The sequence below is a fragment of the Oncorhynchus masou genome, chromosome 14 (assembly GCF_036934945.1).
Source record: "Oncorhynchus masou masou isolate Uvic2021 chromosome 14, UVic_Omas_1.1, whole genome shotgun sequence".
Classification (NCBI taxonomy): Eukaryota; Metazoa; Chordata; class Actinopteri; order Salmoniformes; family Salmonidae; genus Oncorhynchus; species Oncorhynchus masou.
In genome coordinates, this window is record NC_088225.1 from 5,859,565 (window position 1) to 5,874,995 (window position 15,431).

The window sequence follows — 15,431 nt, forward strand, 5'->3', positions numbered from 1 at the left end:
CAGCACCGGTTGACTCATTGGCAGGCAGCAGAGCACAAACACTCAGCCTGGCTGGGCAGCTGGCTGCAACACAACATATCTCAGGGGAGACCATGTCCTGGTGACTGGCAGTATGTGTGTGTTAAAGTGTATGTGTGTATGTGTCTCTAAGAGCCTGTCTGTCAGTGTCCGTGTGTGAAAATATTGAGTGTGCCAAGTGTGTATGTGTCTGTACAGCATGTGAGAGTATTTGTGTGTGGATGTGTGAGACAGAGGAGAGGCCAGACCCAGCAGGCCTTTCACTGTGCTTAAAAACAAAACAGCATGTAGAGGTAATTCACAAACAACACATACGTAACAGGGGAGACGTCTTAGAGAGAGCCAAGCGGATGTTATAAAAAGACAAACTAAAGTATAATAGGAACCATTTAAATGTTGACACAAAGTGCTGTTTCTTTTCCAGTAATCCCCGCTGTGCTCATTTCCCCACCTCTCTACCAGACATCCTCTCCCTGCTTCTTCCTCTAACCTGTCATACTGCAACCTCTATTGATCATTCAACATACTACAGTCCAAGCTCTAAACCACCTGCCCACCCAGTTCGGACAAATAACGTACCATTACATTCACCATGTGTTAGGAGGGAACATGTTTCTTTGGCGGCAAGCATTGTTCTTACTCCTCCAGACCCTGAAAATAAACAAAGTGAGCTGCCTTGGCCAAACCTTCACTCAGAGAGAGAGAGAGAGAGAGAGAGAGAGAGAGAGAGAGAAGGGAATATTCCATCATAGACAAAGGTATGTTCAAGGCCTGTCCGTATCATTCTTTCTGCATGCAGCTATTCTAAATTCACTTCCAGGTCATCTCTCACATTGGAGTGGATTTGACATTGGAAGTGTCAGGCAGTTATCATAAGTATAAACTATGTGGAAGTGGTGTGCCGCTGTCACTCAAGTCAATGTCTGCACTTATCTGATCAACTCCTTCACACAATCACAGACTGCCATCAGGTGGCCTTGGCATCATAAATAGTTGCTCAACAACCTTGCTTTCATGTCAGACAAGGAGCTGATTGCAATTAACGTGAACAGAATTAGCATCAGCCAAGTAGTCAGCTATGATTACAGAGCCCAGGCCTGATTAAGCCAAATCACATCAGCTATTCTGCACATCAGCTATTCTGCTCCCTGTCGGTCTTCTTGTCTCTGATTGTGTCTGTGCATCTGTCTGTCTGTCTGAATATAGTGGATAACCCACCATGAAAACAAAATAGGCCCTGTTTTGCAGGCTTTTCTGGCTAAATCATCTCCTATAATTCAGAGTTGTTATAAAACATGTCCTAGAGAGACAGTGGTTTTTGAAGGGATGAGTAATCATGTGTCAGGGTGAAGGTGCTCCTCAACATGCAGCCCAACTCCAGTGAGATGTACATATTGTGGAGTTGAGAAACCCAGCTAACCCCAATGAAGTCTTTTTTTTCTTTGAACAGTAAATTGTTTCAAGAAACAAATAACTGAACAAAAAAAGGCAATTCAAAAGACAGCTTTAATCTTGTAATTACGTGGCTAAATCTGTCATTTAGAAGTTGCTAAACCCTAACAAGTGTTTTCAAGACTGGAGATGAGGAGCAAAGAAAGCTTTGCACTGGAAATACATCTTGCCTTTCATGATTGACAATCTCTCCCCATACTAGACTAAATATCTCTCCCCTTACTAAACTAAATATCTCTCCCCATACTAAACTAAATATCTCTCCCCATACTAGACTAAATATCTCTCCCCTTACTAAACTAAATATCTCTCCCCATACTAGACTAAATATCTCTCCCCATACTAGACTAAATATCTCTCCCCACACTAAACTAAATATCTCTCCCCTTACTAAACTAAATATCTCTCCCCATACTAGACTAAATATCTCTCCCCACACTAAACTAAATATCTCTCCCCTTACTAAACTAAATATCTCTCCCCATACTAGACTAAATATCTCTCCCCTTACTAAACTAAATATCTCTCCCCATACTAGACTAAATATCTCTCCCCATACTAGACTAAATATCTCTCCCCACACTAAACTAAATATCTCTCCCCTTACTAAACTAAATATCTCTCCCCATACTAGACTAAATATCTCTCCCCACACTAAACTAAATATCTCTCCCCTTACTAAACTAAATATCTCTCCCCATACTAGACTAAATATCTCTCCCCACACTAAACTAAATATCTCTCCCCATACTAGACTAAATATCTCTCCCCATACTAGACTAAATATCTCTCCCCTTACTAAACTAAATATCTCTCCCCTTACTAAACTAAATATCTCTCCGCATACTAGACTAAATATCTCTCCCCATACTAAACTAAATATCTCTCCCCATACTAAACTAAATATCTCTCCCCTTACTAAACTAAATATCTCTCCCCTTACTAAACTAAATATCTCTCCCCTTACTAAACTAAATATCTCTCCCCATACTAAACTAAATATCTCTCCCCATACTAAACTAAATATCTCTCCCCTTACTAAACTAAATATCTCTCCCCTTACTAAACTAAATATCTCTCCCCTTACTAAACTAAATATCTCTCCGCATACTAGACTAAATATCTCTCCCCATACTAAACTAAATATCTCTCCCCATACTAAACTAAATATCTCTCCCCTTACTAAACTAAATATCTCTCCCCTTACTAAACTAAATATCTCTCCCCTTACTAAACTAAATATCTCTCCCCATACTAAACTAAATATCTCTCCCCTTACTAAACTAAATATCTCTCCCCTTACTAAACTAAATATCTCTCCCCATACTAAACTAAATATCTCTCCCCATACTAAACTAAATATCTCTCCCCTTACTAAACTAAATATCTCTCCCCTTACTAAACTAAATATCTCTCCCCTTACTAAACTAAATATCTCTCCGCATACTAGACTAAATATCTCTCCCCATACTAAACTAAATATCTCTCCCCATACTAAACTAAATATCTCTCCCCTTACTAAACTAAATATCTCTCCCCTTACTAAACTAAATATCTCTCCCCTTACTAAACTAAATATCTCTCCCCATATTAAACTAAATATCTCTCCCCATACTAAACTAAATATCTCTCCCCATACTAGACTAAATATCTCTCCCCTTACTAAACTAAATATCTCTCCCCTTACTAAACTAAATATCTCTCCCCATACTAAACTATTTATCTCTTCCCATACTAAACTAAATATCTCTCCCCACACTAAACTAAATATCTCTTCCCATACTAAACTAAATATCTCTTCCCATACTAAACTAAATATTACTCCCCATACTAAACTAAATATCTCTCCCCATACTAAACTAAATATCTCTCCCCATACTAAACTATTTATCTCTTCCCATACTAAACTAAATATCTCTCCCCACACTAAACTAAATATCTCTTCCCATACTAAACTAAATATCTCTTCCCATACTAAACTAAATATCTCTCCCCATACTAAACTAAATATCTCTCCCCACACTAAACTAAATATCTCTTCCCATACTAAAGTAAATATCTCTTCCCATACTAGACTAAATATCTCTCCCCATACTAAACTAAATATCTCTCCCCACACTAAACTAAATATCTCTCCCCATACTAAACTAAATATCTCTCCCCACACTAAACTAAATTTCTCTCCCAATACTAAACTAAATATCTCTCCCCATACTAAACTAAATATCTCTCCCCATACTAAACTAAATATCTCTTCCCATACTAAACTAAATATCTCTCCCCATACTAAGCTAAATATCTCTCCCCATACTAAACTAAATATCTCTCCCCACACTAAACTAAATATATCTTCCCATACTAAACTAAATATCTCTTCCCATACTAAACTAAATATCTCTCCCCATACTAAACTAAATATCTCTCCCCATACTAAACTAAATATCTCTCCCCATACTAAACTAAATCTCTTCCCATACTAAACTAAATCTCTCCCCATACTAAACTAATTATCTCTTCCCATACTATACTAAATATCTCTCCCCACACTAAACTAAATATCTCTCCTCACACTAAACTAAATATCTCTCCCCATACTAGACTAAATATCTCTCCCCACACTAAACTAAATATCTCTCCCCATACTAGACTACATATCTCTCCCCATACTAAACTAAATATCTCTCCTCACACTAAACTAAATATCTCTCCCCATACTAGACTAAATATCTCTCCCCACACTAAACTAAATATCTCTCCCCATACTAAACTAAATATCTCTCCCCACACTAAACTAAATATCTCTCCCCATACTAGACTAAATATCTCTCCTCACACTAAACTAAATATCTCTCCCCATACTAAACTAAATCTCTCCTCACACTAAACTAAATATCTCTCCCCATACTAGACTAAATATCTCTCCCCATACTAGACTAAATATCTCTCCCCATACTAAACTAAATATCTCTCCCCATACTAAACTACATATCTCTCCCCATACTAAACTAAATATCTCTCCTCACACTAAACTAAATATCTCTCCCCATACTAGACTAAATATCTCTCCCCACACTAAACTAAATATCTCTCCCCATACTAAACTAAATATCTCTCCCCACACTAAACTAAATATCTCTCCCCATACTAAACTAAATATCTCTCCCCACACTAAACTAAATATCTCTCCCCATACTAGACTAAATATCTCTCCTCACACTAAACTAAATATCTCTCCCCATACTAAACTAAATATCTCTCCTCACACTAAACTAAATATCTCTCCTCACACTAAACTAAATATCTCTCCCCATACTAAACTAAATATCTCTCCCCACACTAAACTAAATATCTCTCCCCATACTAAACTAAATATCTCTCCCCATACTAAACTAAATCTCTTCCCATACTAAACTAAATCTCTCCCCATACTAAACTAATTATCTCTTCCCATACTAAACTAAATATCTCTCCCCACACTAAACTAAATATCTCTCCTCACACTAAACTAAATATCTCTCCCCATACTAGACTAAATATCTCTCCCCATACTAGACTACATATCTCTCCCCATACTAAACTAAATATCTCTCCTCACACTAAACTAAATATCTCTCCCCATACTAGACTAAATATCTCTCCCCACACTAAACTAAATATCTCTCCCCATACTAAACTAAATATCTCTCCCCACACTAAACTAAATATCTCTCCCCATACTAGACTAAATATCTCTCCTCACACTAAACTAAATATCTCTCCCCATACTAGACTAAATATCTCTCCTCACACTAAACTAAATATCTCTCCTCACACTAAACTAAATATCTCTCCCCATACTAGACTAAATATCTCTCCCCACACTAAACTAAATATCTCTCCCCATACTAGACTACATATCTCTCCCCATACTAAACTAAATATCTCTCCTCACACTAAACTAAATATCTCTCCCCATACTAGACTAAATATCTCTCCCCATACTAAACTAAATATCTCTCCCCATACTAGACTACATATCTCTCCCCACACTAAACTAAATATCTCTCCCCACACTAAACTAAATATCTCTCCCCATACTAGAATAAATATCTCTCCCCATACTAAACTAAATATCTCTCCCCATACTAGACTAAATATCTCTCCCCATACTAAACTAAATATCTCTCCCCATACTAGACTAAATATCTCTCCCCATACTAGACTAAATATCTCTCCCCATACTAGACTACATATCTCTCCCCATACTAAACTAAATATCTCTCCCCACACTAAACTAAATATCTCTCCCCATACTAGACTACATATCTCTCCCCACACTAAACTAAATATCTCTCCCCACACTAAACTAAATATCTCTCCCCATACTAGACTAAATATCTCTCCCCATACTAGACTACATATCTCTCCCCATACTAAACTAAATATCTCTCCCCATACTAAACTAAATATCTCTCCCCATACTAGACTAAATATCTCTCCCCATACTAAACTAAATATCTCTCCCCATACTAGACTAAATAACTCTCCCCATACTAAACTAAATATCTCTCCCCATACTAGAATAAATATCTCTCCCCATACTAGACTAAATATCTCTCCCCATACTAAACTAAATATCTCTCCCCATACTAGACTACATATCTCTCCCCATACTAAACTAAATATCTCTCCCCATACTAAACTAAATATCTCTCCCCATACTAAACTAAATATCTCTCCCCATACTAGACTAAATATCTCTCCCCATACTAAACTAAATATCTCTCCCCACACTAAACTAAATATCTCTCCCCATACTAAACTAAATATCTCTCCCCATACTAGAATAAATATCTCTCCCCATACTAGACTAAATATCTCTCCCCATACTAGACTAAATATCTCTCCCCATACTAAACTAAATATCTCTCCCCATACTAGAATAAATATCTCTCCCCATACTAGACTACACATCTCTCCCCATACTAAACTAAATATCTCTCCCCATACTAAACTAAATATCTCTCCCCATACTAGAATAAATATCTCTCCCCATACTAGACTAAATATCTCTCCCCATACTAGACTAAATATCTCTCCCCATACTAAACTAAATATCTCTCCCCATACTAGAATAAATATCTCTCCCCATACTAGACTAAATATCTCTCCCCATACTAAACTAAATATCTCTCCCCATACTGGACTACATATCTCTCCCCATACTAAACTAAATATCTCTCCCCATACTAGACTAAATATCTCTCCCCATACTAAACTAAATATCTCTCCCCATACTAAACTAAATATCTCTCCCCATACTAAACTAAATATCTCTCCCCATACTAAACTAAATATCTCTCCCCATACTAAACTAAATATCTCTCCCCATACTAAACTAAATATCTCTCCCCATACTAAACTAAATATCTCTCCCCACACTAAACTAAATATCTCTCCCCACACTAAACTAAATATCTCTCCCCATACTAAACTAAATATCTCTCCCCACACTAAACTATTTATCTCTTCCCATACTAAACTAAATATCTCTTCCCATACTAAACTAAATATCTCTCCCCACACTAAACTATTTATCTCTTCCCATACTAAACTAAATATCTCTCCCCACACTAAACTAAATATCTCTCCCCATACTAAACTAAATATCTCTCCCCTTACTAAACTAAATATCTCTCCCCATACTAAACTAAATATCTCTCCCCATACTAAACTATTTATCTCTCACCATACTAAACTAAATATCTCTCCCCATACTAAACTAAATATCTCTCCCCATACTAAACTAAATATCTCTCCCCATACTAAACTAAATATCTCTCCCCACACTAAACTAAATATCTCTCCCCACACTAAACTATTTATCTCTTCCCATACTAAACTAAATATCTCTTCCCATACTAAACTAAATATCTCTCCCCACACTAAACTAAATATCTCTCCCCATACTAAACTAAATATCTCTCCCCATACTAAACTAAATCTCTCTTCCCATACTAAACTAAATATCTCTCCCCATACTAAACTAAAGGGCACGGATTAGGGAAGGAGGGAATCTAAAACCATGAGCTCCCTCTACTGCAGGTATGGAAGTAGACATTGGAAGGCTACGACCACCATCTAGTGGAAGAGTGTATGAAGACAGCAATGAAGGCAAGATCTATATACTTCTATTATCTATTAGTTATTTTATTTTTCATTTATAACATTCAATATAGACATGTTCAGACAAATAATACCAAATCATTTATCAAGAATAAATAAAAAATATTACAGTAGATCATTTCATTCATTTAGGCAAGGAAATGTACACCCTTGTCAACACACAATAAAATGGTACACATGTGGAATATATTGAATTCCCAATTTTAAAATTTTTCATACATGATCAAGTAGCATCAAATATCAAAGAGTATCAGGCGAGGGGAATAAGTTTCAGGTTAAATCTAAAACAAAGACAGCACCGATTCACAGTAAATAACATTCATGACAAAATATGGACCATGCTGATACTACTTTGCCAAAAATAGAAAAAAAGATCACTCGAGTTCATGTTAGAACAGGGGTGCTAAGTTCACATGTTTCTGCGTGCTTGGCTGCGCTGGAGCAGAAGAAACCCAGGAGAGAGAGAGGGAGGGGGAGGGAAAGAGAGGAGAGAGGACCTTGGGCATAAACAAAGCTGACGCACTAATTCTAACCCTGACCATTGTGTAACATGCTTTAGCACACTGCAGCGTCACACTGCCTATAGCAGTGTGGAGGGCCTGGCAAGACATGATTTAACAGGGCCAACCATACCCAAGGCACTGCACTGCATCTCTCCCCCTGTAAAACTAAATGCATGCTCTTCAACCGATTGCTGCCCGCACCTGCCCGCCCGTCCAGCATCACTACACTGGACGGATCTGACTTAGAATATGTGGACAACTACAAATACCTAGGTGTCTGGTTAGACTGTAAACTCTCCTTCCAGACTCACATTAAACCTCTCCAATCCTAAATTAAATCTAGAATTGGCATCCTATTTCACAACAAAGCATCCTTCACTCATGCTGCCAAACATACTCTCGTAAAACTGACTATCCTACCGATCCTTGACTTCGGGCAATGTCATTTACAAAATAGCCTCCAACACTCTACTCATCAAATTGGATGCAGTCTATCACAGTGCCATCCGTTTGTTAATTCCATGTGTAACTCTGTGTTGTTGCTTGTGACGCACTGCTTTGCTTTATCTTGGCCAGGTCGCAGTTGTAAATGAGAACTTGTTCTCAACTGATCTACCTGGTTAAATAAAGGTGAAATAAAATTTAAAAAAAATAGGACAATGACACACTTCAGGATCATGCATAAGTAACACAATGGTAGTCTAGACTAAGCAACACAGACTGACAGACAGAGAGAGAAAGGAAGAGAAGGTTAGTGGAAAGGTGAAAACAGTACGAGGTGGAAACACCATGAAAACCCCAGTTACAGTCCTTCCTCCAGTGTAATAGCGTATCAATCCAACATGTTAGGGAATTTGTTTTGACAGTACGTGCTGAAGTTAAACTCCTCCACTGTAAACTCAACTTTCTTCCACTTGTTGGCTAATTTTCTTCCCTCCGAAGTCTCCATGGCAAAGTTCCCGATGGCCAGAATGGGCAGCAGGGCAATCTCCTTATATACCATTTCCCTTCCCCATTGCTGTTCAGATTTAAATACATAAACAAATAAACTGATGAAGATTTACATATTAAGCATATTAAAAGACAATAGAATAATCCTAACACCATAAGATAAACGGAATGGCCGCTGGTCCAACTTTAACTGGACCTTTCTTCCCGGGGGCTAAAGGTTTCCGAAGTTTCTGCGCATGTGCAGGATTCTGTACTTACGTACAGTCTCTGTTCTAATCGTATAGAACAGGCTACTCTGGCGAATGGTGCTCGTTTAATGAAGGGAGATCAAAGCTGAATCAATGTCGGCCAGATCACATAATGATAGTATTGTACATAACAGAACTGAATATACACGGTGTACAAAACATTAGGAACACCTTCCTAATATTGTGTTGCGCCCCCTTTTTGTCCTCAGAACAGCCTCAATTCGTCGGGGCAGGGACTCTACAAGGAGTCGAATGGGTTCCACAGGGACGCTGGCCCATGTTGACTCCAACGCTTCCCACAGTTATGTAAAGCTGGCTGGATGTCCTTTGGGTGGTGCACCATTCTTGATACACACAGGAACCTGTTGAGTGTGAAAACCCCAGCAGCGTTGCAGTTCTTTACACACACAAACCGGTGCACCTGGCAACTAGTACCATACCCCCTTCAAAGGCACTGAAATATTTTGTTTTTCCCATTCACCTCTGAATGGCACACATTCAAGGCTTAAAAATCATTATTTAACATGTCTCCTCCCTTTCGCCGACACTGATTGAAGTGGATTTAATGAGTGACATCAATAAGGGGTCGTAACTTTCACCTGAATTCCCCTGGTCAGTCGATGTCATGGAAGGAGCAGGTGTTCATAATGTTTTGGACACTCAGTGTAATAGCATAACATTACTGTAAGACAAAAAACAACACCTCAGGTTTTAGGATGATTGTGTGAATGGCTGCATTTTTCTCTCATGTGTCCACAACCTCAACAACGCACGCCACTAGGCAAAATATATGCCTACGGATCCGCAGTCTCGGCCTAAAATAAAAAGCTATAGATTAAAAGTCAAACTCACCTTGCCACAGGCAGCACAGCTGATCACACGGCCTGGCTCCCAGTCCTCAAAAGTCTTCAGCGGGATCTGCCCACCAGTCTTATAGTACTTCCTGAAAACAAACACACATGCACAGGTTACCTCCTCACACACACTGATGCAAAACCACTTCAAACATGTGCTCTTTTAGCCTTTCAATGTGGACCAATAAGTCTCGTGACAGTATCAGGACAGACATGAGAGAAACACAACTTACTCAAAGTCCGGGTTGATGTTGACATGGTGTGCGTTTTCAATGACTTTAATGTCATTGCCGAAGGCCACGGGCACAAAACAGCCTCGACACGAGAGCTGAACCGAAGCAGCACTGAAACGACTCCTCTTCTTGTTCTTCAACTGTTCTGCCAACTGTCTGGTCAACATGGCTTCTGTCTGGAGATCAGTGATCTAATAGTGGAGGCAGAGAGAAGAAATCAAGTGAAAACAAGATTAGATAATGAGGAACGGTGGTGCTCAACTCAAAAGTTTGTGGTAACAAAAATCATTTTGGTGCCGAGTTCAAAAGGCATATACATGAAAAAAGCAAAGTGAGTGAGTGTAGGTCTGTCCTTTTTCCCAAAGAGACTAGAGACATGCGGGGGTAGAACATAGAGAAAGATACCAGCCTCACCACCATGAGGAATCGCCTTACCTTCATCTGGAACTCCCTGGGCTCCATCCTCTGCACTTCGCCGATGGCCCTGCCAGTCAAGTCCTCCAGACATTCATTGAGGAGTTCCCGACGCACCTCCCGCCCCCCCGCCTGGGCCACCACAGAGTAAACGCTGTCACTCGCCCGAGCCCGGCCACTGGCCTGCTGTTGTGCGATCTCATTGGTCAGCAGCCCGTAGCGCACCACCAGGTTGCATTCTGGGATGTCCAGGCCCTCCTCTGCTACGCTGGTGGAGATCAGGAGGTTGAGGGAGCCCTGGCGGAAGTTGCGGATTGTGTCCTTCTGCTCATTCTATAAGCGCACCCACAGAAACACACAAACAGAGGTCAGTTGTTGGTATAACACAAGTCTTGGCACTTTCCAACCCACCTTGCTATAACTCCAAAAGTTCTGACTGTGTTTAATGTCAAGTTACCTGGGTCATGTAATTGGTGCCATTGCCAGCGCCAGTCAGAATGGCTGCCCTGATACCAGCACGCTGCAGTGCTGGGTTGTTGGACACCCAGTCATACAAGCAGTGGGTGCTTTTACGGGTCTTGGAGAACAGGATGCCTCTGGAATGTTCACCCTGGACAAACTGCTCCAGCAGGGTGTTCTGAAGCTTCCCCATCTTAGGGTTTTCAAACCGGGCATCGCCTGCCAGTTTCCTCAGCTCCACCTCGTTCTCTGTTGAGGAACAGAACACTGACTATCAATGTTCAGAAGTTGAACTTCCTATACCCTTAACATTCCAGAGAATCACACGCATACAGTATGTGAGAAGGTCAGAGAAGATTGTTCCAAGGGAAGTGCAGGTTCTCACCCTGGTAGAGGCCAAGCAGGAAGTCGTCGGTTCCATCCGTGGCGGTGGAGGTCTTGGTACTATAGTAGGACTCCAGGACCCTAAAGGCATCCATCATGCGCACAGTGTCGTTGATGAGCAGGGCGTCGTTGTACTGACGCAGGTGGAGAGCACACTGGGCCAGCAGTCTGTTCCTGTCTGTCACACCTACACCAGGAAACACACATCCAAAATAGGTTTTAATACAGTATTCAAAACTATGACATTGACTGAGGAAGGTTCCCTGTGTGATTTGGTGCATGAAAATAGTTCCTATGCTTAGGTTCTATAATGTGGTATTGATTCATACTGAGAGGATGATTTACCCTTCTTCTCCAGAATCACCACTTCTGCCTCGTACTCCTGCGTGCCAAACTCCCTGACAGGAAAGTCAGACCCGAAGGCCATGAAGTCATGGATAAACTGCATCATGAACTTCAGGTGATCCCCAAATGGGTCCTGAGACAAAACAACAGGAGTTTGTTGAATTCAAATGAATACAGCTCTCAAGTTCAAAGGCTCTATGTTTACAGAACAGAATTGAACTCACCTGAGGTCTTCCGTCAACGATGTCAAACCTTTTCCTGGGTCTGGGGACCTTTTTCTTCAGCTCAGGGGCGTACACTTTGGACGACACAATCACTGAGTCCAGGTTGGCACAAATCTGAAGGCCATAAATAACGAAATGAGCTAAATGTAAAGGGCGAATGTAAAGGGTTCGATGAGGGACATTGTTCCTTTTTTAACTCAGGATGAAAGTTTGGGCTGAAGAAATAGCATGTAAAGACCACCGGAGAGAGAGAGAGAGAGAGAGAGAGAGAGAGAGAGAGAGAGAGAGAGAGAGAGAGAGAGAGAGAGTGAGACTTAATTGTTATTGCTATTATTGTTATTACTGTAATTATTATTATTTTTGTATTTAATTTTGTATTATTATTTACTACACTTTTATATTTTATATTTGCTATCATTTAGAATTTTGTTACAATGTATATTGTATACATTGGTGCTTTGGCAATATTGACACAATGTTTTTCATGCCAATAAAGCAGTTTGAATTTGAGAGAGAGAGAGAGACTTAATTGTTATTGCTATTATTGTTATTACTGTAATTATTATTATTTTTGTATTTAATTTTGTATTATTATTTACTACACTTTTATATTTGCTATCATTTAGAATTTTGTTACAATGTATATTGTATACATTGGTGCTTTGGCAATATTGACACAATGTTTTTCATGCCAATAAAGCAGTTTGAATTTGAGAGAGAGAGAGAGAGAGAGAGAGAGAGAGAGAGAGAGAGAGAGAGAGAGAGAGAGAGAGAGAGAGAGAGAGAGAGAGAGAGAGAGAGAGAGAGAGAGAGAGAGAGAGAGAGAGAGAGAGAGAGAGAGAGAGAGAGAGAGAGAGAGAGAGAGAGAGAGAGAGAGAGAGAGAGAGAGAGAGAGAGAGAGAGAGAGAGAGAGAGAGAGAGAGAGAGAGAGAGAGAGAGAGAGAGAGAGAGAGAGAGAGAGAGAGAGAGAGAGAGAGAGAGAGAGAGAGAGAGAGAGAGAGAGAGAGAGAGAGAGAGAGAGAGAGAGAGAGAGAGAGAGAGAGAGAGAGAGAGAGAGAGAGAGAGAGAGAGAGAGAGAGAGAGAGAGAGAGAGAGAGAGAGAGAGAGAGAGAGAGAGAGAGAGAGAGAGAGAGAGAGAGAGAGAGAGAGAGAGAGAGAGAGAGAGAGAGAGAGAGAGAGAGAGAGAGAGAGAGAGAGAGAGAGAGAGAGAGAGAGAGAGAGAGAGAGAGAGAGAGAGAGAGAGAGAGAGAGAGAGAGAGAGAGAGAGAGAGAGAGAGAGAGAGAGAGAGAGAGAGAGAGAGAGACTGACCTGCAGCACATGCTCCACAGCTCCTTTGATGCTCTTGGCTCCCCCTGTCCCAGGAGAGGCAGTGAGACCCAGGATCTGCGGCAGCCGCCTCTCCCCCTTCAGCTTCTGTGCCACGTAGCGCCCCATGATCTTATTGTAGACACCCTCCTTATGAGTATGGTGGCACTCGTCAATGATCAGCAGAGTGAACTCTATGGTTGGGAGAAAGGAACACAATGGTATTGTGAACTCAATGGAATCCAATGGTTTTACTGTATAATATTTCAACATATGGGTTAAACCTAAGATATGGACCCGTCTTTAAGGTGTGTTAGCTTAGGTTCCAGGGCTTTACTGTGTCAGGTATGGGTACTCCTTATCATGAAGTGGATGTCAATTGGGATTGATACCAAGGGCTACTGGTGCACAGTTGAACAAAGCCTGGGAGCCAACAACCTCACTTCTAAATAATCAGTAACAAGTAGTGTGTGCTACACACACACACACACATACCTCACAGCAATATGTGGAAGGAGGCAGAGCAGCCACTCACGTGAGAGCTCGACATGTTTTCCCTCCTCCTGGTTGGTCAGGGCATTCTCCAGTATCTGTGCTGTACAGATGACCAGGTCAGAGTTCTTGACCTCGCAGCCAAAGAAGTCCTTCTGGTCACAGTCCCCACTGATAGACACCAGGCAATAGTCCCGACCCAGGTAGGGTTTGAACTCTTTGTTGTAGTGTTGTTCAACCAAATGAACCTGGAAAACATAATGCCAACAACAGTTATGGTTTCCCCGGGAGTAGTGGAACCTTTATTTCCTGGTTGTATAGAATTAACACACCTATACTAAAAATACTACCCAGATACAATTACACAGATGGGTCAGTTACCTGGCCAGTTACTCTGAAACATCTGCTAAATCGGCCCAAACCTCTAGTAACCCCTCCCTACCTACCATGTTGACCAGCACAGCCACCTTAGCTCCAGGGTTATTCTCCAGATGTTTTTTGGCCACATACACAGCAGCCCGTGTCTTTCCTCCTCCGGTGGGCAGCCAGATGATGATGTTCTCCCCCCGTAGAGCCCGTTGAACCACTTCCTCCTGGTACTCATACAGCCCAAAATCTGCCATCCTACTGGTCTATTGGTCCACACACAACTCCTTGTCCTTAGAAATAAAAACACTCACACTAAAGGCAGTGCACCACAAGGCTATTTTTAAACTGAAATGCAATACACACCGCAAATGTCCCTACAGTACGACTACCATTTGTGGCAGTCAGCTACAGATGAAGTCAAGCCAATTTCAAACTCAGCTCACCAAGTGGTTCTGAAGCAGCTCTATGTTTTGGATCAGCAGCAGACAATGTCCATGGTCCATTGTGGTGACAGAGGGGTTTTCACGGACACATTTCCACCCCACTGACAACCAAACAGAAAAACAAAACCAAAAGCACTTGTCTCATGTGAAGAGGGTGTCCCATTCAAGGGAGTTCTTGAGGGCCAACAAAGTATGTCTAAGTAAAAGAAGTGACACAAGGATGTGAATTATAGTTAAGAGTAGAAGAGTTGTAGGGATATCAATGCACGTAAGGAGCCGTATCAGATATGAAATCTACCAAACTGCAGATGTGTTAATCTAGTGGCATTGTACAGAGAGTGACTGGTATGTCTGTAACTATCTGCAGTCCAGGAGAAATCTGTTGCAGATTTATGTCAACCCGACAAAGCACTCAGAGCCCTTAATGGGCCCCATTCTTACCAGTTGTGACATCAGGAGAACAAAACTGCAAGACACCATGAGAAACACAAGTAGAGCATGTCTGAATGACATTTAAACAGCCTGAATAAATCTTATGGTCAAACCTACTAAACAACACTGCGTGGTTACT

The 15,431-nt window shown here is 40.7% G+C and overlaps 1 protein-coding gene across 2 annotated transcripts; it reads right to left on the minus strand.

Moving 5' to 3' along the window:
* Positions 1–7,641: 7,641 nt before the first annotated feature.
* On the minus strand, positions 7,642–14,998 carry LOC135554036 (ATP-dependent RNA helicase DHX58-like). Of its 2 annotated transcripts, none has more exons than XM_064986036.1 (12): positions 14,861–14,998; positions 14,495–14,707; positions 14,092–14,296; positions 13,560–13,750; positions 12,251–12,364; positions 12,027–12,159; positions 11,683–11,868; positions 11,296–11,546; positions 10,860–11,171; positions 10,425–10,615; positions 10,190–10,280; positions 7,642–9,156 (listed from the first exon to the last, which is right to left on the minus strand). In XM_064986036.1, exons 2-12 carry the CDS (start codon positions 14,669–14,671, stop codon positions 8,971–8,973), a joined length of 2,037 nt encoding a protein of 678 aa, XP_064842108.1. In that variant the 5' UTR covers positions 14,672–14,707; positions 14,861–14,998; the 3' UTR covers positions 7,642–8,970. The 2 variants fall into 2 exon arrangements, with proteins under 2 accessions (XP_064842108.1, XP_064842109.1); XM_064986037.1 differs by having other exon boundaries at positions 9,063–10,019.
* Between the last annotated feature and the right edge of the window lie 433 nt (positions 14,999–15,431).

What these genes read in the sequence shown, in the direction of transcription:
- LOC135554036 (XM_064986036.1), bottom strand. Translation starts at nt 14,671, where the DNA reads ATGGCAGATTTTGGGCTGTATGAGTACCAGGAGGAAGTGGTTCAACGG. An exon ending in TCGTTGACGGAAGACCTCAG is followed by an intron (nt 12,160 to 12,250) that starts GTGAGTTCAATT and finishes GTTTTGTCTCAG; the next exon opens with GACCCATTTGGGGATCACCT. An exon ending in CCAGGGAGTTCCAGATGAAG is followed by an intron (nt 10,616 to 10,859) that starts GTAAGGCGATTC and finishes CTCCACTATTAG; the next exon opens with ATCACTGATCTCCAGACAGA.